Source organism: Alexandromys fortis, unplaced genomic scaffold (assembly GCF_014885135.2).
Source record: "Alexandromys fortis isolate MF-2015 unplaced genomic scaffold, M_Fortis_MF-2015_v1.1 scaffold_130, whole genome shotgun sequence".
NCBI lineage: Eukaryota > Metazoa > Chordata > Mammalia > Rodentia > Cricetidae > Alexandromys > Alexandromys fortis.
In genome coordinates this window covers 3,325,124-3,349,206 of record NW_026068016.1, presented here as the reverse complement: position 1 = coordinate 3,349,206, position 24,083 = coordinate 3,325,124, and the positions used below count along the sequence as shown (strand labels likewise).

At 45.8% G+C, this 24,083-nt stretch overlaps 1 protein-coding gene across 5 annotated transcripts in view; it reads right to left on the bottom strand.

The window, feature by feature from the left end:
* The window catches only part of Peli2 (pellino E3 ubiquitin protein ligase family member 2), a 141,135-nt gene that overhangs the window by 33,804 nt on the left and 83,248 nt on the right, over positions 1–24,083 (bottom strand). For 3 of the 5 annotated variants that reach the window (XM_050162402.1, XM_050162400.1, XM_050162403.1), the window contains exon 3: positions 15,511–15,576. The exons of the other annotated variants lie outside the window; for them this stretch is intronic. In XM_050162402.1, the coding sequence (XP_050018359.1) occupies positions 15,511–15,576 (66 nt within the window). The remainder of the gene's footprint in view (positions 1–15,510; positions 15,577–24,083) is intronic. 5 annotated transcript variants of the gene reach the window in all.

The window sequence follows — 24,083 nt, the reverse complement described above, 5'->3', positions numbered from 1 at the left end:
TTGTTGGTCATATGCTTCCCCAACTGTCAATTAACTCTCTGAAGACACATCTCCATATTGCTTCCTGGAGGAAGTGCAAACTTCTTAGCTGTTTAGGAGACACCGCTGGAGCCCCTGCACCATTTTGTGCTCTGACCTTATAAGGCTAAAGTTAGGACAGACACTATTTCTGTTACTCATGTAGGATTTTGCACTGAACAGTTCTAGACTGTTCTAGAAGAAACTGTGGTCCGCGCATTGGGAGAGGTTCCAAGGGTTCTAGGAAGAAGTTGTCTCTGAACTGAATTCTGAGGTGGCAGAAAGTTGATGAGAGGAAAAGCTACAAGGGGAAAGGAAGCTCTCACGGTGACGAGACAGTGACCAAACACTGTGAAAAGGGCCGGCACAGGCAACACACGTAAACAATGCCAAATAACATAGGGTCCAGGCATCTGCATGGGGATGTGACTTTAATTTTCATCCCTCTACCTATATAGCTATTTGCTATACCAGAAATGCTCAATATTGCTTGTATCAGAAGACATTAGTTCTCATTCATGAGCTGCCAATCAGTAAACATTGCTAGACACCACACAGTCCATCTCCCACAGCCAAACTGGGGCAGGGAGGAACTGACAGAGGGGACAAAGTTCAGGGGCCAAGCGCAGCAGCAGCCCTGGGCAGAGGGACGAAGATGCAGTGGGAAGTCAGTGCACTCAGTGCCTGACTGACCATGGACCACACAGAGCAAAAGCAGCGGCCTCCCCCAGAGAGGCCCAGGGCAGGGTACCCACTAGGCTAACCGCTTGGGCCCACACAAGGCAAGGCCATCGGTTCTAGTCCGTGAAGCACCAGGCTGAGGAGAGGCAGCCTCAGGTCTTCCCTCTGAAGGCCCAGTTTCTCCTTTCTTTCATTGACTTCCTAGACTATGACTGAAGGCCAGACTCCAGGGCTCGCTTTTGGGACAGTGCAGTGTGGTCTCCTTCCTGCTCCTCTGGGCCCATACCCTAACACAAACAGCCAAGAGCACCTGTCTTCTGTTTCCCAAGCTCTCTGGTTGCTTTCTCCCCTGTCTCACATGACTGCACTGCTCTGGGTGCCCCTGTCAAGCACCCCTAATAGAATGTGAAACCCTGGTTAGGGTCACCTCTTGCATGATTCTAAGACAGCATCGCTCACTATTCTAGGCAGCCTAAAATTTCCATTCATCAATTCTTTCAACTAAAGAATAGAAAGAACTGATTTTGCTATAGATCTCGAAACTCTCAAGCGAGAGTTGTTCTAGCCCTCAAAACGGTAGAAAGACGTAAGAATGTGCAAACATTGTTATTATTTACCATGTTAACTGGAACCACACACTTAGTTGCCTCTAGACATGTTCACTACATAATAAAAGCAGTGTAGACACCAAAAATTATTTTTGTGCTTCAATTAAAATTTATGCCACTACTTTTAATGGTTTAAATTAACCCATTATTCTGAAAATATATTTGAACGGATGGCACTACAGCTGATCTTGCTAAAAACTGTCCAAATGGCATTTCTCCGTGGGTGCCAGTTATATGGCAGCTAGCCCAATGGAATCAAAACAGAACTCAAGATTTTTCTTTTCTTTTTGGCAATAAAAATATGGACATTTTTAAGCATTTTCATACATTTCTGGAAAAAAACATAGATTGCCTCTCATCATTTAACTTCAAGTTTTTCCAAATATAGAGAATGGTATCATTTTCCAGACTGGGAAACAACACCTACTCATGAAATGAGTTTAGTGAGATGTGAGAAAGGTGCCCATGAGGCACAGAGGCACGTCTGTAAACAAATGGGTAGACGCAGACAGGAGGTATACTGAACATTTATACCTTAGTGGACACACTCAACCTAACAGGAGCTCTCTAGCGGTAACTACAGAACTCTGCACTCAACTGTGGACTCCAACCTTCTTAAATCCATGACTTTTATACTGTTAAAAGAGAGTAACTTAATCATAAATGTGAAAATTGAAGTATCTGTGTTCTTGGGAGATGGCATGGCGGATGAAACATTTGCTATGTAAGTGTAGGGACGAGAGTTTGAATTCCCAGAACCACAGCCAAGTGGACTGGCAGGGCAGCAGGCAGAGGTGGGGAAGCTGGCTAGCTGGACCAGCTGAGATTGGGGAGCTACAGATTTGGCAAGAAACTGCCTCAGTAAGGCAGAAAATAAACAGAAAGACACTTGGTCAGTTTAGGCCTATAGGCACATCTGCACACTTGTGAATACTCATACATGTACAACACAGACACACACACACAGACACACACAGACACACACAGACACGAAATGTCTGAAACCAAAGAATCAAACCACTGTACTGCATTGGTCAAATATATTCAATATCAACCCATTCCAAAAGTAGACTTGATAGAAGAGCATGAAACATTTCTTTGAACGAGAAAATTGTAAATATCTACATACAGGCTCAGAAGATCAATTCTCAAAAAATATTATGTTTCAGATCATTCATCATGCAACACTATTTGTTACAATACAAAGCATCTAATTGTTAACGGGGCATACAGAATACTTTGCAGCTAAAACAAAACAAAAAATAAACAGCAGCAAAACACAGTAGGACAAATACCCAGTGGACTGAACTATAATGACAGGAAGTAAGATCCATGATTATGACGGGGCGGCACAGCAGTCTAGGGTATGGAACACACAGTACTTCCACTCGTGGTTTAGTTTCAAAGACTGCAGTGGTATGCCATGCAGGTTTGTGCGGCTGTGTATACCAGGACATCTGAACCCGCAGCCTTGTGTGTCTGCGGGTGTGTGTCTGCGTGTAGCAGGACATCTGGGCTCCAGCCCGTGTTACTACACCATGCAGGCATGTGTCTGCGTGTAGCAGGACATCTGGGCTCCAGCCCGTGTTACTACACCATGCAGGCATGTGTCTGCGTGTAGCAGGACATCTGGGATCCTCGTATGTAGCAGATGTCATTCTGCATGTGCTTTCCACTAAGAACTTCTCCAATCCCTCTAAGGACTGCACTGCACCTTCATATTTCCATTTTATTCAGTTGTGGTGCAGAGTGAGAAGCAAGAGGACCAGAATTTTAAAAGACAGTCATCAGCATAGTTTTAGGTGTGAGGAATGGGTTTCTTGCACAAATTAAAGAAAAGGAACTGTGTCTAATCAATGCCTATGAAAAAGATTGCAAACTTTAAGCCAACACTGGAGTGACAGAATGAAGAGAAGACAAAGAATTTTGCTACTCACCAGCTAAGTTTCCCTGAGCAATTTCTCTATCACTTGACTTGGTATTCTTATCATTTTACTACAAATAATCCACGCTCAGTCTTGCGAGTGGCTGTGAAAATTAAAGAGCACAGGATGGGCTTGGCACTCTCCAGAATGAAGTACGGCTGTGAGCTGCTTAGCGTCACTTTTCCATCCTGCAAGAACAGCATTTACGAAGATGGACCACTTGTTCAAGCTAATCTGGCTGGACAGGAAGCCCTCGTGATGCCTTTGTACCTGTCCCGAACAGCTTTGGGGTACAGAACAAGGCAGCCATGCCTACAGTTTTCTTTGTTTAAAATGTAGGTCTAGGGATCTACGCTTAGTTCCTCGGGCTTGAGCAGCTAGATTCTTATCTACTGAGCCATCTCTGCAGCTCACAAACCAAAGTTCCATATGCTCATCACCATTTTTAAATATGAATGAAAGAGAGCATTTGAAAATCATATCCTGTTTCAGTGCAGCCTTTCAACGGTATCACATGATATATTCAGCTTCAGCAACAGTCTGCCTCCATCTACACCAATTAACTTAATCTGCTTTAATCTAAGTAAGTTAGGAAACTACAATCCACTGTTTCATACGGTGCAAAACTGTTGCACTGTTGTGTTCTGGTGGGTAGCCCAGATGTCTGCATCAATGGACCATATGTTCTGAAAAGGCTTCTCAGGGTCGCTACGAGAACAACATTACCTGCCAGACCCCTAACACGGAACATCTCAACTCGGGGAAAACAGTCAACAGATTCTTCAGTCACACAACTGCCTCAGACTGTTACATGGGCCTGACAGTTCGCCTTCTTGATAAGGGATCAGCACATGCTAGAAAAGAATCAGACTGAGTGTCCAGCCACTGGCATCGCTGTTTTAAATGCCCAGAGTCTTGTTTCCAACATGAACCATGAAGAGATTGAGGTTGAAAAGGTAAGGGTACTCACAGGCTCCGCCACCTGACTGGAGGAGCATGAAGAAACTCTTCATTTCAGGAGGCTGGGGAGAAGCTTCTAGCTATGCAAATGTTTTAAGAGTGGACAAATACCAAGTAGGTATGGTGGCCAGTTGTAGTCCCAGGACTTAGGAGACAGGCTCTCCTGAGCAAGCTGGCTAGCCAGAACAGCTCCACTGGCAAGCTCTAGGTTCAAGTGGATAAGACATGCTTCCGTGTACACAACACAGAGGTACCGAGGAGTCCCAGTATCAGCTTCTGCCCTCCACGTGTAAATGCACACACATGTACACATAATCATACATACATGTTCACCTACACACTTGTAAACAGGCATACATACTACACACACACACGCATGAAAAGGGAAACATAAAAGTTTCCTTTCCTATCTAAAATCACACTGGCTAACAAATTTCAACGTGGCAAAGCTGAAATCCATGAGCTGAGGACTGGTTCCCATGGTCCTGGGACAGCCTGCTCATTGCCCTTTTGTGGCTGAGCACTCCCAGGATGACAGCATCTTTCTGAGTACTTGCTGCCCTGTCGGGAGGGATAGTAAGAACCTTTCCATCAGCACCAACATCTAAAAATAGATCAGCTAAAAACAAAATAACCACAGCCCCGACTTTCTGAAGCAGAGGTTTCCAGTGACAGAAAGTATTCGAAGTCACCAAACACTTGCCCTCAAATGTGTTCCCAGACTATGCTCACGACTTGACTCTCATTTTGCACATTGGTGGTTTTAACTAACCCTAAGTGAAACATTAAGTCTCATTCACACACTTGCTCTTCTGTACTGCACAGCCTGAATTGTGGGCCACACGACAGCAGCTCGAGGGGCCCACACACCCTGAACTGTGGGCCACATGACAGCAGCTCGAGGGGCCCACACACCCTGAACTGTGGGCCACACGCAGCAGCTCTTGACAAGGGGGTTGCCGAAAGCTCGTTCCACTCTCTGAATCTGTTTGCTGTCAGCTCTGGGACTGACCTTGCAAACTTTTCGGCACAGCGGCTTCTGCCACGAGGAATCCAACTCTAAATGATGCCTTTCAGACCTCATCTGGGCTTGCCTGTGTGACAAAACCCATCAGTTCCACCCCATCCCCACCCCCAGTCTGTACGTGGTCTGGATGTAGTTTCATAACAGAATGCACTGGGGACAGGACAAACAGACCGCCTGCCGAGTCAAACCCAACTTTCAGAGGGCCACTGTGACACTTCCCAGTGACACATCTTCTGTTTTTCACTGAAATTATCAACCTGTCCAATTTGCTTGTCCCTGGATATTAAGAATTAAATTCTGTAATTATATTGGTTTTCTCATCACCATTTTTTGTTTGTGTCATTTTTAGCAGCAGTGTTTTATTTTTATTTTTGTTACTCTTTTTATATTTCAAAGAACCACTTCTAGATAATTGATGCATTTGTGTGAGTTCAAAAAAGAAAAAACCCACAATTTTTAAAAACTCCAAAGGCTAACTAAAGTAAAACAACATTCTGTAAGATGCCTACTATGTACCACGTCCTAATGCTGTAAGATGCCTGCTACATACTGTGTCCTAATGCTGTAAGATGCCTACTATGAACCACGTCCTAATGCTGTAAGATGCCTACTAAGTACCAAATCCTAATGCTGTAAGATGCCTGCTACATACTGTGTCCTAATGCTGTAAGATGCCTACTATGTACCACATCTAATGCTGTAAGATGCCTGCTATGTACTGTGTCCTAATGCTGTAAGATGCCTACTATGTACCACATCCTAATGCTGTAAGATGCCTACTATGTACCACATCTAATGCTGTAAGATGCCTGCTATGTACTGTGTCCTAATGCTGTAAGATGCCTACTATGTACCACATCCTAATGCTGTAAGATGCCTGCTATGTACTGTGTCCTAATGCTGTAAGATGCCTACTATGAACCACGTCCTAATGCTGTAAGATGCCTACTAAGTACCACGTCCTAATGCTGTAAGATGCCTACTATGAACCACGAACTGCTGCAGTGGTTCTCAGCCTTCCTAATGCTGTCACCCTTTAATACAGGTCCTCATGTTGTGGCGACCCCTAATTATAGAATTACTTCATTGCTAACTATAATTCTGCTAAGCTTAGGAATCGTGATGTAAATATCTGATAAACACCCCAAAGGCTGAGGACCACCGAGCTCCTGGGACGATCTCAAATATTTCCAGTGATTGTTCTTCACAGTAAAAAGGAAGGAGTGCTACTACCCTAGTTTACAGACAGCACAGCGAACTGGAGGAACGACATCACTTGCTAAAGGTCAACCAGGCTTATTTTTATAGTGACCCTCTCAAAGAAGACAGGACCATACAGGTCAAAGCCCAGAAAGTGAATCAAAGGCATGATGGATACAGATCCCACAGTCCAAGGAATCCCACAAAGAGCTCTAAAGAGGTCTACTGAAGCAAGCTTGTCATGTGAAGCCCCCGGCAGCTCCAGCAGGGGCACTGCACACAAGAAGCCACTCACCGGCTCCCTTGAGATGGGGCCTGCTGGAGAAATCGGTAGCCCAGCTCTGGTCGGTGGTTTTCCTCCTCATCCTTAAGTCTCACTGTGCTAAAAGTCATTCAGGTTCCTTTGGCAGGTTGGTTTAATGTCACGGGAGCTAACGTATTATTTTCTTCCTTTTTTCAAATTGTTTTATTTCGTTCTTGCCTCGCTTTCACACACAGACTCCTTCCTTCTCATCCTAATATTTGGTTGCTATTCAGTGGCACTTAGTGTTCCCATGGCTCAGACAATGAGTGTAACACTTGAGTCTACAGCATGCCGTCACTGCGCTCCTTTCTAGATAACTCTACTTCTCCCGGAATTAATTAGAACTTTCTACAACAAATTTATTAGCAAACCCTGTAACATGACTATAAAGGTACTCTGTACAAAAGTCCTTGAGTTCATGAACTAGTGTTCCATCTGTCCCCACAGCTCTTACCAACAGCCACTTCTTCCAGACACTGCTCTTCCCCGTCCATCGGGGTGACTCTGCTGGGAACCATCACCCAGACATTTGTTTACCTTTCACTCTGGAATGCCTATGCCCTTTTCTGATATTAGATCTTTTGTGTCCAGTAGAATGCCTTTATCTTCCTGTAGTTTACTCCTTTGTTTCTGTGGAGAACAACCTAGTAATTAATGATTCGGTGCTGACATCTAACACTTCTCAGTTCTGGGTCTCACATTTGGAACATTCTGGTCGATAGCTCTTATTTCCCGACCCACAAAACAGCAGAACTTCACTACTGAGAGCTTTGATACTTCTTATTCCTGGCTCTTTAAACGTAACAGTTCCCTATTCCAGGGAAATTCCCACTATTTTCCCTTTATCCTGGGTGTTCTAAAATTTCACACTAAAGAATTTTGTCACTTGTGAATTTATTTTATTTCACTGAGATAAGATTACCTCATTATGTAGGCCTGGCTGTCCTGGAACTCGCCCTGTAGACCGAGCTGGCCTTGAACTCACAGAGATCCCCCTGCCTCTGGCTCCCGAGTGCTGGGACTAAAGGTGTGTGCCACCACATCCTGCTTCCACTTGCAAACTTCAAATTTACTATTACATGCCCGGTTATTGTCACACTGACCAGCTACAGTTCAGTTTCATGTATTTTAATGCGGGCCATATTTATTTTCAGTGCAATTTCAGCAGAGTATAAACCCCACGGCAGCACAGACCGTCATCTGGCTCTCTGAAATCCTAGCAGCCCTCCTAGGTTTAACAGAGACTGTTTCCTAGGCAACATTCACGCTTAACGGTTGAATAAAAAACAAAGCGTGCCCACTGAGGTTTTAGTTCATTTGGGAGTGCTCAGGATTAACTCAGGGTGCTGTGCATGCTAAGCACATGCTCTGTAACTGAACTGAATGCCCAGCTGCACGAGGAGCTTTTAAGAGCAGATACTATGTTATACTCGCCTTGAGGATTATTTACCTATTATAAGTCTAAAGAAAGACTAGATAAATATTTTTTAGATTTTCAAGACTGTATGAAATCAACATAAGCAACTCTTAAATGTATGAAACGCTAAGGACCAAAGCCAAGAGCATAGTTTGTGGCTTAGTAACTAATGACTTTCATTATTTTAGCTCTTTTTATGTAGGTCAATTTATACTTTAATGCCTCGGTTCACCAACATATATTAGCACCAAAGTCGTCTTCAAAAGCTGAGACTAAGGGCTCGTGCAGGCTTTCAGTCAAAAGCAAAGGAAAACAAAACACTTTTTCACCATTAACAAAAAACACACTTAATTTACCACTTGAGTTGATTCAATCATATCAAGGAGGCTTTTGCTGTTTTTCTAATTTGCTACTCTTCTTTAAAAAAAAAAGTTTCTTTTTCACTTTTGTTGAAGAAACCCTTTCATTTGCTCAGATCTTCAGAGTTGAACATTTGTGTCAGACAGGTTCCCTCATCGGGCCTCTAGACACATGCTTCAAACCCTGTACAACAAGTTCCAGACACTAACCGATTGGTTAGACCCCAACTTCACTGTCTGTAATATAAAAATTACATCATAAACGTAAGCACTGTAAGTCTGTCTAGAAGGGCTACAGTCAGGTCAGGAAAACCTGGCTGGGCGCGACGGTGCATGCCTGTGATCCCAGCACTTGGAAGGTGAACCGGAGAGGATCAGAATTCAAAGCCAGCACTGGCAACAGAGGCAATTGGAGGCTGGTTCCTGGGTGACAAGAGAACCTGTCTACGAATGAATGAATGAATGAATGAATCAATCAATCAATCAAAACCTTCAGGAATCTAAGAGCTCCAAGACCCAGGTTTTAAGAAACACAAGGCTATTGTAGAGACAGGCACAGACACTAATTACCTTTAACTGTCATGACCCTCAGGAAACTGCAATAAGAACCTAAATTTTAAGATCAAGTATGTACTGGAAGACTGAAATCAGAAGGAAATCTAATTAGTATGGTCATTATAAAATGGCAATTGATACAAAATACTGGGTGAATGTGATTATGAAAGCTTTAATCCCTTCTTTTAAAGGCAGTAAGTGAGTCCCTCCTGTAAAGCATATTCTTTGAAAAGCCAACATAACATTAAATTAATGATTCGGTTACTAATTATAACCGCGTATCCACCAACCTGTGCAGACAGAACTGACTGACAGCGTTAAGTGAGAAGGATGTGTTTCTAAACATTCCGAAAGACTTTTATATCCTAGGTAATTTTCTAGTCAAAGAAATCTTCTTTAGTGAATATAAACAGGCTAGAATCAGGGCTTTCATAAGTCCACCCAAACAGAATCAAACGACAGCACATTGTTTACGTTTTAAAAAGCATATTCCCCTAGTCCCAGGATGAGTAGTTACATAGAAAGGCGGGGCTGAGAGTGCGCTGGCAGGGAGTGTGGGGTAAGCGCTCATCTGCCATCAGCTGTCAGCTGCACTGCGCAGTAACGCGAGCTGCAGACATGCAGGGCCCTACAAGAAGCATTCGGCCACCGCTGTGCTTGGCTACGGTCAGGTCACACCATCACGCGTCATTGCGAACACACAGTGACTGAGGGATCAAGGAGAAACCCAGTGGATGGGAATCCTTAGCACTCCTGATGCGGATGGAGACTTCATCACAATGCTCAGTAAGTCTGGAAACACCAAGAGTTTAATTCAGGAAAGAGAGAGAGTTATTGTCCGTCGGGGGAAGCAAGAGGCAGAAAACCCCAAAGCCACATGGAAAAGAATTCATCTCTGTTGATTCAAGGAACCAAATATTAAACAACCAGAAAAAAATTACAGGGAGGTAGAATTTAATTCTGTGAAAACAAGGTGATCAGAGAAGTGGAGCTGCCTGACTAGAGTGAGGTTGTGCACGAGCAGCGTGCACCGTGTAGGGAGAGGGTCTGCAGTACTGCAGGCATGAAATACGTGAATCCTTCCGGCCGTAGTGGGGAGCAGACGGGCTAAGCAAGGGTTCAAAGCAACCTTAGAATATATGACTTCTATTTCTAGAGATTTGCCTAAGTATTCTGACAGAACTTCATACTGAAAACTCAAGTCAGGCCCAATTTTGTACACAGAAGTAAGTTGGGGTTTTAAAAAATCCTCAAATGGTCACACGTTCGCAATCAGTCTGGTCTACAGGGAGTTCTAGGCCAGCCAAGGCTCTATTTATTTCAAATGTTACATGAACTCTGCAGGAGATGGACAGCTGGAAAATATGATGCCCTACCATAAACCCACCAGCTACTTCTCCCTGACAAAAGTAACCAGGGAAAAGGTGAGAAATAGCCCCATCAGATGGGACCAAGTGCATCCTCAGCCTTGTGAATATGGGGCTAACTAAAAAGCAGACTAAGGAAAATTTTACCAAAAATGGAGACATCAATCAAACTTTATAAAAACCAACAAACTATTTTTGTTGTTGCTGTTGTCTGCCCACTGCCTACCGCTGCTTCCGTGGCTCTTTGCACACCAATGCTAAGCTGCGCTGTCATGACAAGCTACCCAGCACCAGCACCATTCCTGTGTCACTGGCTTCAGTGACCCCACGAAACAGTGTCTGACGGGGCCAGGGATTCAGGACCCAGTACTGCCTCCCGTGCATCCTGCTTCAGAAAGTTGCTCATGGTCCGAGCCCTCCTAAACACCACTACTCATAGGGCTGATGGTGGGAAGTCAGAGTGATAAAAACAAGCTCTGAAGACTGCCGCGATGCTCAGGAAACATATGTCAAAGTATAGAGTCCAACCTTTAAAAGATGACGTAAGCAAACTTAAAAGGGTACCTAGCAACAGCTCCTACTTCACCCTCTTCGACTCGTCCATCAAGCAGACAGAAAGACAGGAGAGGAGGAAGGAGAATCCCACTGGCACCAGAACAGAAGCCAAAGCAAACTCCAAGGACTAGGAGTCTGTCGTGAAGTGTACGTTAGCAGGGTATCATTTTAACAAAGCGTGGGTTTTCAAAGGTTTGAGCAGTTCACTAAATACCACCAAAGGCACCCAGAACACCCACGAAGAGCACGCCAGAACAGATAACTGTGCCCAAACAAACAAAATCCTATTTTTACCCTAATAAATAACCCAGAGCAATTTCTTCAGAGAAACAAGTTAAAGGGCACAGTCAGAAACATGTTTCATAACTGATAAAATGCAACCTTAACACGAGTATGAACATACCTACATCTGGGAGACAGTCAAGTGTAGGAAGTCTTAAAATTCACTAAGATCTTAACACAGGTATGTAGCATTTCTTAGGATTTTAGGGATGTTTAAGCACCTGTATATTTATTTACAAATACACTTTGATAGCCAGCCAAGTGGCTTAGGAAATAAAGAAAAAGAGCACAGTGTCTTGTTATCATGTCGGTGTGCCATTTATGGCTAGCAGAAGGGATCAAAAAACCCAAATGACCATGTAATCAGTAAGTCGGGTGCTCAGCAAGGGATACCTAACAGGCTGTGCTGACACCCAAGAAGGTGGACAGGTAAAACCAAAGTACAAGACGAAGCAGCATGGGTCAGGACCAGGTATGCATGTGTGAAACTCAGAGGGCGATCTCTCCTGAAACGGTAATGTTGCAGGGGTCATAGCCCTTCCCTGGCCCTTTTCCTATGCCTTCCTAACTCACAGCTAACGCAGGACAGCACTGGAAAGCATTCAACCAGTTCATGATTCTGCACCTCACTCACTGCGGAAGTTCCAGGCTCCCTTCTCACCTCTGCCTCCTTTGACTATAGATAGTCCTACAGCACCAAGGTCACTGCCACTCCATAGCCAGTGCTAAGCTAGAGGACTTAGATTCCTAGATTTCTGAGCAGGGTACCTCCACTTTGACCTGTTCCTAGACTAATATACACTCTTGTGCCTGCCCCAGTCTGTCTACGTAGCCATCTGTCAATCTACCTGCTGCTGTGAGCAGTTGGACTAGCCATTTCCTTTCCTGATTTCCTAGGATCCAACCTCCACTCTCAATGGTTATCCTATCAAACTGATTTTACGTGCGTGTATGAATGAACCTATCTACTTATTCTCGATACAGTGAGCAACCAGCGTTATGGCAGGCTCTGTGAACACAAGCACCTTAGAGACAAGACCTTGAACGCAGGCAGCACATGGAGAGGGAACCTGATTGGCAAACGAGTAATTATTATATGGCAATATAGTTGGCACCAGGTCAGGAGTATACAGAGAGAATCGGGGGCCCAGAAAAGATGTGGGTAGGGGAGCCAGTCTTCATGTTTGCCCTCAACTATAATTTACGTGTTCACATTTGTGTCTAACACATCCATTTAAGTGGTGAGTTCCTTGTAATATAAGCTCTGAACAAAGGTACAGAACACCTCCTTCCAAGTGTACAATCACAAACCTAAACACTGCAAGGAAAACACACTGTTTAAACTTTGAGTTGCTTTTCTGAGCTAATCACTATGCTTGTCAGGGTTCTCTAAAGGAGCAGAACTGATGGAATGGAGAAAGATTTAATTGTGTACATATTCAAAGGGAAGACAAAAGCCTGACAAAACAGCATTAGGAGAGGTTCAAATCCCCTTCCACTGCACTGCAATCCCACTCACTAGATGACTGCAAGGTCAAGCTCAGAGACCGCTACTGAACGAGCTTTTCAAAAGCTGTGACTTTCCAAGCTGGAGACACTGTCTTACATCACACAGCAGGCCATGAGATTTAAGGCAGGTTTAGGAAGTCCACGACAGAACCTGGTTTGTCCTGAGTTGAGATCGCAGGTCTCAGGAGAACAAACAACAGGAGGTCATTTTCGTGAAGCAAGTACAGCCATTACTGATGCCTCCCACTCAGATCAGCCATTCAAATGAACACGGAACCATCTGGCATCTCTGACCCTGCTGCGTTTTCTTACCCAGCACTTTTAGAAGTGCACACACTTTCATCAACCTCCCGCCCACACTCTATGTCCACAGAAGGAATTTCTACATTGCCCATTATTTGGCAGGCTAGGAAATCACTCACTCTGAGGAACACTGTACAGTGCACTGGCCACCGCCCTCCTATGTTTACATTTGCAGGACCGCATGCTGGGCTGGAGGACACAGGTTTTATATAACACAAGATGCCTGGAATCTCCTGGTATCTTAGCAAGTGGCATTTAAATCTTGTGAAATTAGAACAAAAGGATGCCAACATAAGACAGATGCGGGAGCTGAAGAGGTAGCTCAGTGGTTAACAGCACTGGCTGTCCTTCTAGGGGGCGTGGCATTGGTTCCCAGCACCCACGTGGCGCCCAGCCACCTGTAACTTCAAGGAGATCCTGTGCCCTTTTCTAGCCTCTGAGGGCATCAAGCACGCATGTCATACATATTGGCAAAACACCCAACATTTGAATTTTGAAATTAAAAAAATTAAAGGAAAAGTGCAGAAAAAAAGTGGTTTTTTTTTTTGGCTTTACATACTTTCAGAAAGTTACGTAGAACATAGTATCTGTTATCTGACCCTTGATAAAGTTAATAAGTGGTCCAAATATCTTCTAGTATCAAAGAAGGGAAATATCCAGGACAAGTATCCTTGTCAAAAATAATGGGTGTGGTGGTTTAAAAGGAAATGGCCCCCATAGGGAATGGCACTATTAGGAGATGAGGCCTTGGAGGAAGTATGGTCTTGTTGGAGGAAGTGTGTCACTGTGAGGGTGGGCTCTGAGGTCTCCTTTGCTCAGGCTATGCCCAGTGTGAGGCACAGATGTAAGACTCTCAGCTCCTTCTCCAGCCCCATGTCTGCCTGCATGCTGCCATGCTTCTCATCAGGAAGATAACGGAGAAAACCTCTCAACTGTAAGGTAGCCCCAGTGAAATGTTTTCCTATGTCGTGGTCATGGTGTTTCTCTTCACAGCAGTAGAAACCCTAAGACAATAATTATCAGAAGCAATAGGTTCTTTTAAAGCTAGAGTCTTGGGCTGGAGAGATGGCTCAGAGGTTAAGAGCACTGACTGCTCTTCCATAGGTCCTGAGTTCAATTCCAGCAACCACATGGTGGCTCACAACCATCTGTAATGAGATCTGGTGCCCTCTTCTGGCCTGCAGGCTTACATGGAGGCTGAACCCTGTGTACATAATAAATAAATCTTTAAAAAAAATAAAGGAGTGTTTCTTGACTCTATCATTAAAAAAAAGCTAGAGTCTTTTCTGCATCCAATCCACATTTGCTGCCATCTTCTCTGCTCTTATTAAGGCTGCACCGGCCCTACCCTCTTGACCTTTCTCTGCACATCTGTAATCCACAGACTATTGGAATATCAGGGGTAGCGAGGGGGAGTGCTCACCAACAGTGGGCCAAAGGACACCATGGCACAGAATGGCTGTTTTGGAGAGCTGCCCTCGTGACCCAAGGAAGGTAATCCAGGAGCTAGAGACATTCAATTGATTATCAGGGGTAGCGAGGGGGAGTGCTCACCAACAGTGGGCCGAAGGACACCATGGCACAGAATGGTGACCCAAGGAAGGTAATCCAGGAGCTAGAGACATTCAATTGACTTTCCCGTGTCACTAATTCCTTTGCCTGAGAATGTGCTCCACCCCTTACAAACAAGCCCTATCTTCACCTGTATTCAAACAGAAACAGGACCAGTTAAAAGAGCTGCGGCGGAGGAAAGGCAACTGCCCTCGATAGCAGCAGTGGCAGTAGGAGCAGTGTAACTTGCCTGCGGTGTGCAGAACCCTCCTGTCCTTCGGGCTCTGCCACAGGCTCTGACAGGAAAGGAGTCAGCACGGGCCAGCTGCGGCTACTCTCCGACCCTCCCAACTCCACAGTAAGCTCGTGTTTTCCCGCCCGTGCTCCATCGCTGTGCCCAGGGCTGCTGCCCGCTCCTTCATTCACGTCTTCTCATCCGTATCTCGAGTCTCCCACCATTGGCTTTCCATCCTCCCCACATCCACACACACACACTTCAGCGACCATGTGGCTAGACCAGGTTGCATCTTGCAATACCCAAGAAAATCGTATCCAGCCTGCTCTTGGCTCCTTAGGCCACAGTCACGGTATCTGGCTGTGTCTACCCCAGAAAGGGAGACCTTGTTCTGCTTTGCATGAGAAGTGCCACAAGGGGCATCCCAGGTCAGCCTGCATTAGAGTGAGACTCTGTCTCAAAAAGCAGCAACAAAGAGAAAGTGCCAGCAGTTCATCCAATCTGCCCACATCTTAGTTTGTGTAGACTAGGGTTACTTCTGCTTCCTACTCTCCTACCGCAGCTTTGTGAACTAACAGATCCTCCCACAAAACAAACTCCTTCCAAAACACTTTTGAGAGTAAACATGTGTCATTTAAGATACAATATAATTACATGGGTAGCTTCTTCATGGACACTGAGCTTCTTCTGATCTACATCCAGGAAAACAACTTCTGGAATCTGAAAAAAACAATGGATCACAGCTGCAAAATGTACTGAACTAAGTCACACAGACGCTGACCAAAGAAAAGGACAGCTTGCTATAAAGGTTAAACACAGATGAAGAAAGCATCCACAAAACAGAGCAGGGCTTTAGTCAACTTAAAATAAAGGTGGAGAGGTGGGAGCCTGTGCAGCGGCAGTCCGAGCCCCACAAAGGACAAGGCTGCCTCGGCACTGTGCAGAGAAGGCACACCTCCTTCACAGTGAGTTACTGAAGCGGTCCCACACTGCTCTGCTCCCCCACCTCTGCACAAGTGGGAGGTGCGAAGCTAACCTTACTGGTCCCTGCTACAGCTGTCCCATGTCACCAAGATGGCTGGTAAGCTTGTCATAACTGTGTTAGCTGAAGGTTACAAAGGTTACCCTGTTGTTTTTTAAAAAAAACTGAAAACTATTCCAATTTTTAAAACTCTGACTGCTCAAGTCATCTTCAATGAGTCACTTACTCACCAGGAATTTCAGGGAGCTTAAGTTTTCTTCCCTTTACCCTTGAATTTTTTATCGATTATTTGGGAATTTCACATCATGTACCCCGATCCCATTCATTTTCCAGTCTTTCCATGTCCACCCTCCACTCTATAACTTCCACCCCCAAAGAAAGAAGAAACAAAAAGCCACTTTGCTCCTCCATCTTACCCACCTTCCCACCGTCACTTACTCAATTGCTGCAGTGGCCTTGGGAGTTACAATGTGCCACGCAATTGCTACAGTGTCTTTGGGAGCTGTGGTGTCCCATGCAATTGCTGCAGTAGCCTTGGAAGCTGTGGTGTGCCATGCAATTATTGCAGTGGCCTTGGGAGCTGCTGTCTACCATGCAATTGCTACAGTGGCTTTGGGAGCTGCTGTGTGCCATGCAATTACTGCAGCGGCTTTGGGAGCTGCTGTGTGCCATGCAATTGCTGCAGTGGCCTTGGGAGCTGTGGTGTGCCATGCAATTACTGCAGTGGCTTTGGGAGCTGCAGTGGCCTTGGAAGCTGCAGTATGCCACGCAGCAGACCCTTTTGCCCAAACAGCTTTTCTTGTAAATGTTCACTGCAATGAATCGTTGGTCTGGTTCAAGGCCTCTGGCTTCTGCTACACTATCAATACTGGATCCTCACTGAGACCTCTCTCGGGTAGCCTGCTGTTGTCCAGAGTCATGGAGATCTCGTGGCTGTGGTTCCACAGGATTATCATCCCTTCATGTGCTTCACTAGGTCATAGATGGAGTAGATGTTGGGGTGGGCCACTGCTATAGCTGGTGAGATGTAGGGCTAGCTCTTCCAGGTCCAGTGAAGGGCGCGGCCAGTTCTCCCAGCACCAGCGAGGAGGTAGAGGGACAGTTCAGCTTGGCCCTGAGACATCACCATGGCCTTAGGTGGTAGTCCAGACCACAGGCACTGCATGGCTTTGATAGTAACACAGGCTACGGACATCAACACAGAGCCCAGATGTAGCAGGACCACAGGCTCAGACATGACCCTCAGGGGCAGCATAGGCCCAGACATCAGCAGGGCCTAGGCTGCAGCACAGACCTCTCACGGCCATCGTGTCTCCAGTTCCACCTCCCTCCACAGCTCCTGAGCTGTTCCACTCCTCCTTCTCTGCCATCTCTCCAACCACACCTGCTCACTGTTGTGGCACCCAGTGGTGGGCCAGGCTTGCAGTCTCTGGCTGGCTGCCTTCCCTGGCTTAAATCTTCTGTGACCTTTCCCTTTGACCACTGATAGGAGAGAACAAAACAGTGTCTGTGTGGGGGCATCTGGAGGGCTTTGTTTTAGCCTGGTCCTCACGGTTCTGGAAGAACACATTATCTTGGCCATCAGACAAAGGTATCTACGAGAGATCCTCATTTCCAACGTGGCCCTGACAAGCACAAGTCTCTGCAACTGGCGTCATGAAATAAAGCGACCACTCATGCACACAGTGGCTGGGTGTTCTGGGGCAGGGATGCATGCACCTCTTCTCGGGTCTATTTGCTTCAGCAGGTGAAAGGCAAAGCCCTTGGACTCTGCTGTGAGCACTGCATGAAGGCCTGAACCCATTTTCCCACATTCCCACATCCCTGTCGCTGGGAGCTCACCCCAACCTGTCTCTTCATTCTTTAGCCCATGCACCTTTACGCTGCTCCCTGTAGTAGCTCCAGGTTTAGATTCTCTTGAGCAAGCCAGGGTGGAGATAAGGATTTGATCTCTAGGAGCTGCAGCTGTCCCTGTCACAGCATCTGACTGGGCCTACCTGCCTGGATGGTTTAAAGACTAGCGAAGAGTGACTCATGGCCACGGCAGTCGGGGCAGAGGAGTAAATGCAATCCACAGGGAAGCGGGACTAGACTGCCGTCTGCATTCTCTGGAATTCGGGGTTACACTCATCAAGGATGCACACTGGTGCCACTCTGTCCCGGTTATTCTCAATCCTGCACCCACTTCGCCTCCTCGGCAAGGTCATGACTTTCTGTGCACTGACAGGGCCGCTTTCCAGGTCACCACCACGTCGTCTTCTTCAGCCCCGGGGAAATTTCCTTCTCCCCTTGTTTGGCCTTTGTGCCGTCATATCTGTACAGAGTCTAATACCAAGCAGCAAACACCATGATTGTTTCATTCCATGGTTTTGGCAACCTCAGCACGCACAGTAGAAGGACTGTCAACAGTGCTATCCTTTGGCTCTACAAACGCCCAAACACAAGAAGGTTACTGCTTGCTTTTGGGTGTTTTTCCAGGATGAAAACTTTGACGTTTTTTCAGAAGAAAAATACAGATCCATGCTGTGTCTTATAACTGTGTCACTTCAAAACCATCATTTTCTTTTCAGTTATTTTCCCCAAACACTAGCTTCCAGCCAGACTGTCATCTGTGTATCGGAGAGGCAAACGCACTCCTGCCAATGCGCTGTTGTGCAAATGAAATTAATCTGACTACGAAATGCAGTTTTAAAGCGTTCTTCCCACAGTGCAGCCACTGCAGTCACCCTGGCGCTGGCGACAGAGCTGTCACAGTCATCAGCAGCTGGGACACGTCCGCTGTGTGTCTCTTGTTCCGCGCCTTATGAAGAGAGCAGAAGGAAGGAGCGAGCTGAACGTCTGCAGCTCACAGATAAGGCGCATGTCGGTGAGACAGGAAAATCCTTCGTGTCTACTGCTAATGTATTGTTTACCTGTGCTGCCTGGGATACGAGTCCCATGACAAGCATTAATAAAGCAATAAAAAGTGTTAGCACAACACTCAAATTATCTGTTCAGCTGCAAGAGATTTTCAATCCTGAGTGTCTTTAAGGAGCCTGTATCTATTAAAGAAACAACAGGCAATTCTTCGTAAGGATGTCAGCTACCTCCAGTCCTTTGTGTACATGGCAAGTTCTAAACATACGGAGGGGGGGACTTCAGCTGAATAAAGCAATGTCTGTCAGGCTACTTTCTAATTTATCAACCTACATAGAAGCTTCGTCTTCTAAACTAACAACAGAAATAGAAAACAATCAACAGTTAAGTGCCACCACAAACAGGAGTGCCCTGGGAGGGCCACAAGGCCCTGTGGGAGTGTTCGACAGTCTGAGCCTCACTTCCTTGGGATGCCTACTATTAGGACCTCTTTCAGATGGACGGAAACATTGCTCAGAGAGGTGAGACAGGCGTGGGTGAGAAGATGCTCAGAAGTAAAAGGGATCACCTTGTCTTATCACAGGCAGACAGAAGGACAGAAAAGGGTGGGACCCAGACCACGAAAACTGGCAGCCATGAGGTCTGAAAACAGTGTGTGCCTTCAGTCAGGTTGACGTTTTTGAAGAACTGTGAAAAATGAAGAGACAAGAGTACTCAAAATGCTTCTGTATGAATGTTTTCACCTCCTAGAATTCTGATTGCTACCAGGAAAGGAGACGGAAGAAGGAAACACTCACTGACCCAGGCGGGTGCAAGAAAGCATAAATAACAACCAGGAAGCTCACACAATTGAAGGCGGTCACTTAGGGATGGCAAAAATAGGCAACAAGAAATTATCTTCAATGTGATAGGAAACATTTCCTTACACAAGCGAGTTAGCCTCTGAATATGTCAGAACTGGCCAAGTGTAAAAGGAAGCAATCGTCCTCTTCCTCCAGTCTCTGAGATTGATTCCTTTTAAAGGAATCTGCTCAAGGACCACACAAGTATAAAGACAAAGGAGAAAGCAAACAATTTGTGACATTTATTCATAGATAGGAGTAGTTTTACTTAATGGCTAGAGCACCCACACACACCAAAGAAATCTGTAAATACAAAAGTTGTTAGCTGTTGGACAAACAAAACTCATACTCGGAAGGAAAATGTTTTAGAAGATGACCGAGCACAGCATTTAATCTGCCAAGGCAGAACTGGGCTCTTCGTTTATTAGATCCCTGAAAATGGGGTCAACAGCTCGGGTTCAAACTCCAGCGATGCCCTTAAATAGACATGAAGTACTGAGCAGTTTTCTTCATGAAAGTTTGATTTATTTTCAAAATCTTTACAATGGGAAGGTTTAGTAGGTTGCGCTGAATAGGAAATCCAGTGCCTAGCTGGTGAGGAGTGTTTCCTGAGAGCTGGTGAGAGAGGGGAGAAGAGGCAGCCCAGCTGAGGAGAAATAAGCCACAGGGAATACAGATGGGGGAAGCAGATGTCTCCCAGAGGTTAAGATCCCTAAAATGAGAAAACTGCCTCCATCTACCTCTTGCTTTCCTGTGCTGAAATGTACGTTCCCCTCTGGAGCTGCGCAGAGTGACAGGATCTCAGATTCTGCCGTATGAACACAGAATACAGCACATGTTCAAGGCTGCCTGACCACTCAGGGAGGGCAGAGAGATGGACACCCCACTCTCAGCCAGAACCACCTTCTCACTGCTTCAGCACAAAAACGCCCTTGTCTGTGAAGGTAGCTGTCTCCACAACACAGCTATGGGCTATGAGACACTTCCCCCCTCTCCTTTGTTCCCGCCCAATTGTCATCCAAGAAGGAAAATTGTGATGTGTCCACCGTGGCTGAGAGACAGAGCTGCAGACCCCGGGTACTTGGGGGCTGTGCTCGCCTGTCCCGGTTCCCTCACAGCTTCAGCTGTCTCTAACTCAGGGCTGCCCTCACTCTCACAGGCCAGCACAGGAAGGTAAAACTCAATCACAGCTCGGAAACACTTTCCTATGGTGTCTAACAAGCAATCGCACCCACATGACTACATGAAAAAAAGCAAAAAAGGCTAGAATTAAGTGAGATACTACAAAAGAATGAATCATTTAGGTCATGCTTGGAAATTATTAAATTCTCAAATTATTACATAGGTAAGCAAAATTATTCTTAGAGGCACTGTAAGTTGATAATCAGCCTCTGGGAAGCCCTTGCTGTCGGCAGCTCTGGGCTGAGAGGCAACTGTCATCTGGGTATGTAAAGAGACCGAATTCTTTTTTTCCAGAGGAGCCAGAAAATGAGGACCAGGAACACGAACTTAGACAGCAACTGTGTTCTGAACACAGTCATTGCTCACAAAGGTCTGCTCCATCCTCAGCTCTGAACTGGGTTAAAACACATGCAACTGTACAAGCTATCAACAAATACATGACACCCAGACACTACAACCAGATCAAGAACTATAACCTGACGAAAATAAATTGTATGAACATCTGCCTTTAGGAATGACTATATTTGCAGCACAAAACAGCCTATGAAGTGATTGTGTGTGTATATATTTGAGTATGTCTGAGTGTGTGTATGTGTGTATGTATATGTATGTGTGTGTGTGTGTGTGTAAAATAATAGTGTGGCTTGAATACCCACCAACACTAGCTTCTACTGCTCAATAAATAAAGTCCTTTGCAATGGCCTGGAGAGGAAACCAGAGAACAAGACTGAGCACAGTGTAACATCTCCACAAGCACTTTGAAAGTAGCAGAAGAAAGAAGAAGAATGTCAACCACACATGCAGCTGACTCTGAACAGCCTCCACCCGCCCCAGTCAAGCACCCACACACGTAAGCAAATCTAAACCAGAACAAGCTGGACTACTTCACAGGCACATAAAAACAGCCTCGTCAGCACACTTTTGTTTGCTTTTCTGTAATGCTGATTAAACAATGAAGCAAAATTAATTACTACCTTGAAAACCTAAAGATGACATCTCTACAGAATATAAGTCAGATCAAGCAAATTCTTGAGCTGTACTGGCTTACATGTCCCAATTAAAAAACAAAAGACATGCACAAATGTGACATACAGTCTGAAGTGCCCGGATGTGCGATGTGGCCACCAAGCAAAGCTGCGTGACTCCTACCAGCCAAAGCAGTATGACACTACAGAACCATGTGTCTCTTCTGACCAGTGCCTGTGAGTCCTCGGCACCACAGTTCACATCTCTGGGGACGGTGACAAGACCCGACAAGAGGAATTAGGCAACCGTGAATTCAAGTTTTTATTCATAAAACTAGGCTGTATTTCAAGGCTAATTCTTAAGACTCAGGTAATTTTGAAAATAATACAAGCCTAAACTCCTGTGTTCTTCTACTTAATCATACTGTTCAGCTGAAATAATGCTACAGCACAACATCAAAAGTGAAGTTCCAACAGCTGGTCTGTGTCTTTCCAGTCACTTCTTTTAGTTGTATGTGCGTGCACGCGTGCATGCTTGTTGTATTTTAAAGCTATAAACGGGGAGATGGCTGGTGTATAAGACTGAGGGCTTGGGTTTGATCCCATGTCCATATGAAAAGCCAGGCAAAATGATGTACATCTACAACCCCAGGGCTAGAGAAGCCGACAGGAGACCCCCGAGCTTGCTGGCCAGCTAGTCTAGGCCACTCAGAAGCTCCAGGTTCACTGGGAGCCCACATCTCAGCAAATGGAAGTAGAATGACTGAGGGAGACTGCTGAAACTGACCTCAAGCCTCTTCGGGCACAAGAGCAATCAAGCAAACACATACACATAAACGTGTACACATTCACGTACACACACCAAGTAAGTCTTCAATCTAGAAAGCAAGGGTGACTGTCTCCTACCTGTCTACTGGAGAGCCCCAAGCCATGTAAAAAGATCACCAAAGTCTCCTGGCTCCTAACGCACTCAGCAACCCTCCCCTCATCATCTTTGGTGAGCTTGTGTGGTTCCACCGACAGCCTACGAGGGCACTTTTTCCACCCTATTCCCTCCCCACCACGCTTCTGTGCTCACAAACAGGGCTTAGCCTGCAGGGTACATTTCCTAGGGAATAAATGTGCTTTAAGGAGATGACACAGGCAACCACAGGGCTGGTCATCTGAGTCAACATAACCACGGTGCCAAGTGAGACTGTGACGGACTGATTCAGGAATAGCAGGTCCCGGCATCCTCAAGTTTCAGTATGAAGCTGGTAGTAACCACGGAAACATCTTCTGAAACCACCAGCTAACTGTGTATGTGACTATTAATGCACATGTTAATGCAGGGGAAATACAGCAAACCACGAGCCAGCAAGACTCTGCCACTGTTGCTCTGGTCTCCAGTTGACACCAAGCTGGCCTGTCTCTCAAGCCATCGCTCTCAGCTTTCAAGACCAGAGCTGTCTTACTTCCCTGAAGCAGCTTGTGCCCCATGAGGCATCCTGAAAGTCACAGAATCTCTTCCCCACAGTATTTCATGATCTGCTTCTGTGTTCTGCACTGCACGGGTATCTCACACATGAAGATGCATTAAATACCCCCAACAAAGTGACCATATAGCTACCTTCTAAGGGCAGAGGCCACTGAGCCACTTAACCCTCCAAGACTGCCTTGTCATGGAAAAGCATCTGACAGCAAGTTCAGTCCCCCAGAATACATGGGCTCCTTCCTACCAGGAGAACAACGTGGTGATAGCCATGGCTTAGCACTCACGCTGTTCAGGGTACAGCCAGGGAGAGGAGAAACTAAAGGTAAGCCTAGTCTACAAAGGCAGCGACTAGTCTTCCCACGAAGGCATGACCTACCTATGAACATAATGTGAGTTCTACCACTCTTGGCTACTGCGTACAACATTCTCTCACACTAAAACAATCCAACATGCAAAAATTAATTCAGAGGAGCAAATGGCATCACTTTCTTTCCCAAACCCACCTCTAGTGCCCGTCAAGGGTCACACACCGCTCACGATCGTCTCGCCTCCTCCGCATTCCCTCAACCTCACCTCTCTCCACGGCTCACAGCTGCAGACATCACCCCCCCCCCCCAAGGAGAACTCAAAACCAATTGCCTGGCCTGGAACAGAAAATAGATGTCCCTGTGGGTGCCAATTTAGACCTATGAATTTTACTGAATTATATCAGTGACACAAGGACAAGCCTTGTAAACGATTCTGAAAATTAACACTGCAGAAGGTCAAGTTTGTCACTCAGAGAACTGACACATCCTGCGGGAGGAAACCAGCCAGAGCACTGCTCTTCCGGCGGGCAGCTTCCTGTTCGCCATCAATCACTGCTCCCTGAGCCCCTCTCTCCTGCTCCCTCAAACTCTGCTTCTGAACTACTAACTCACCCAACA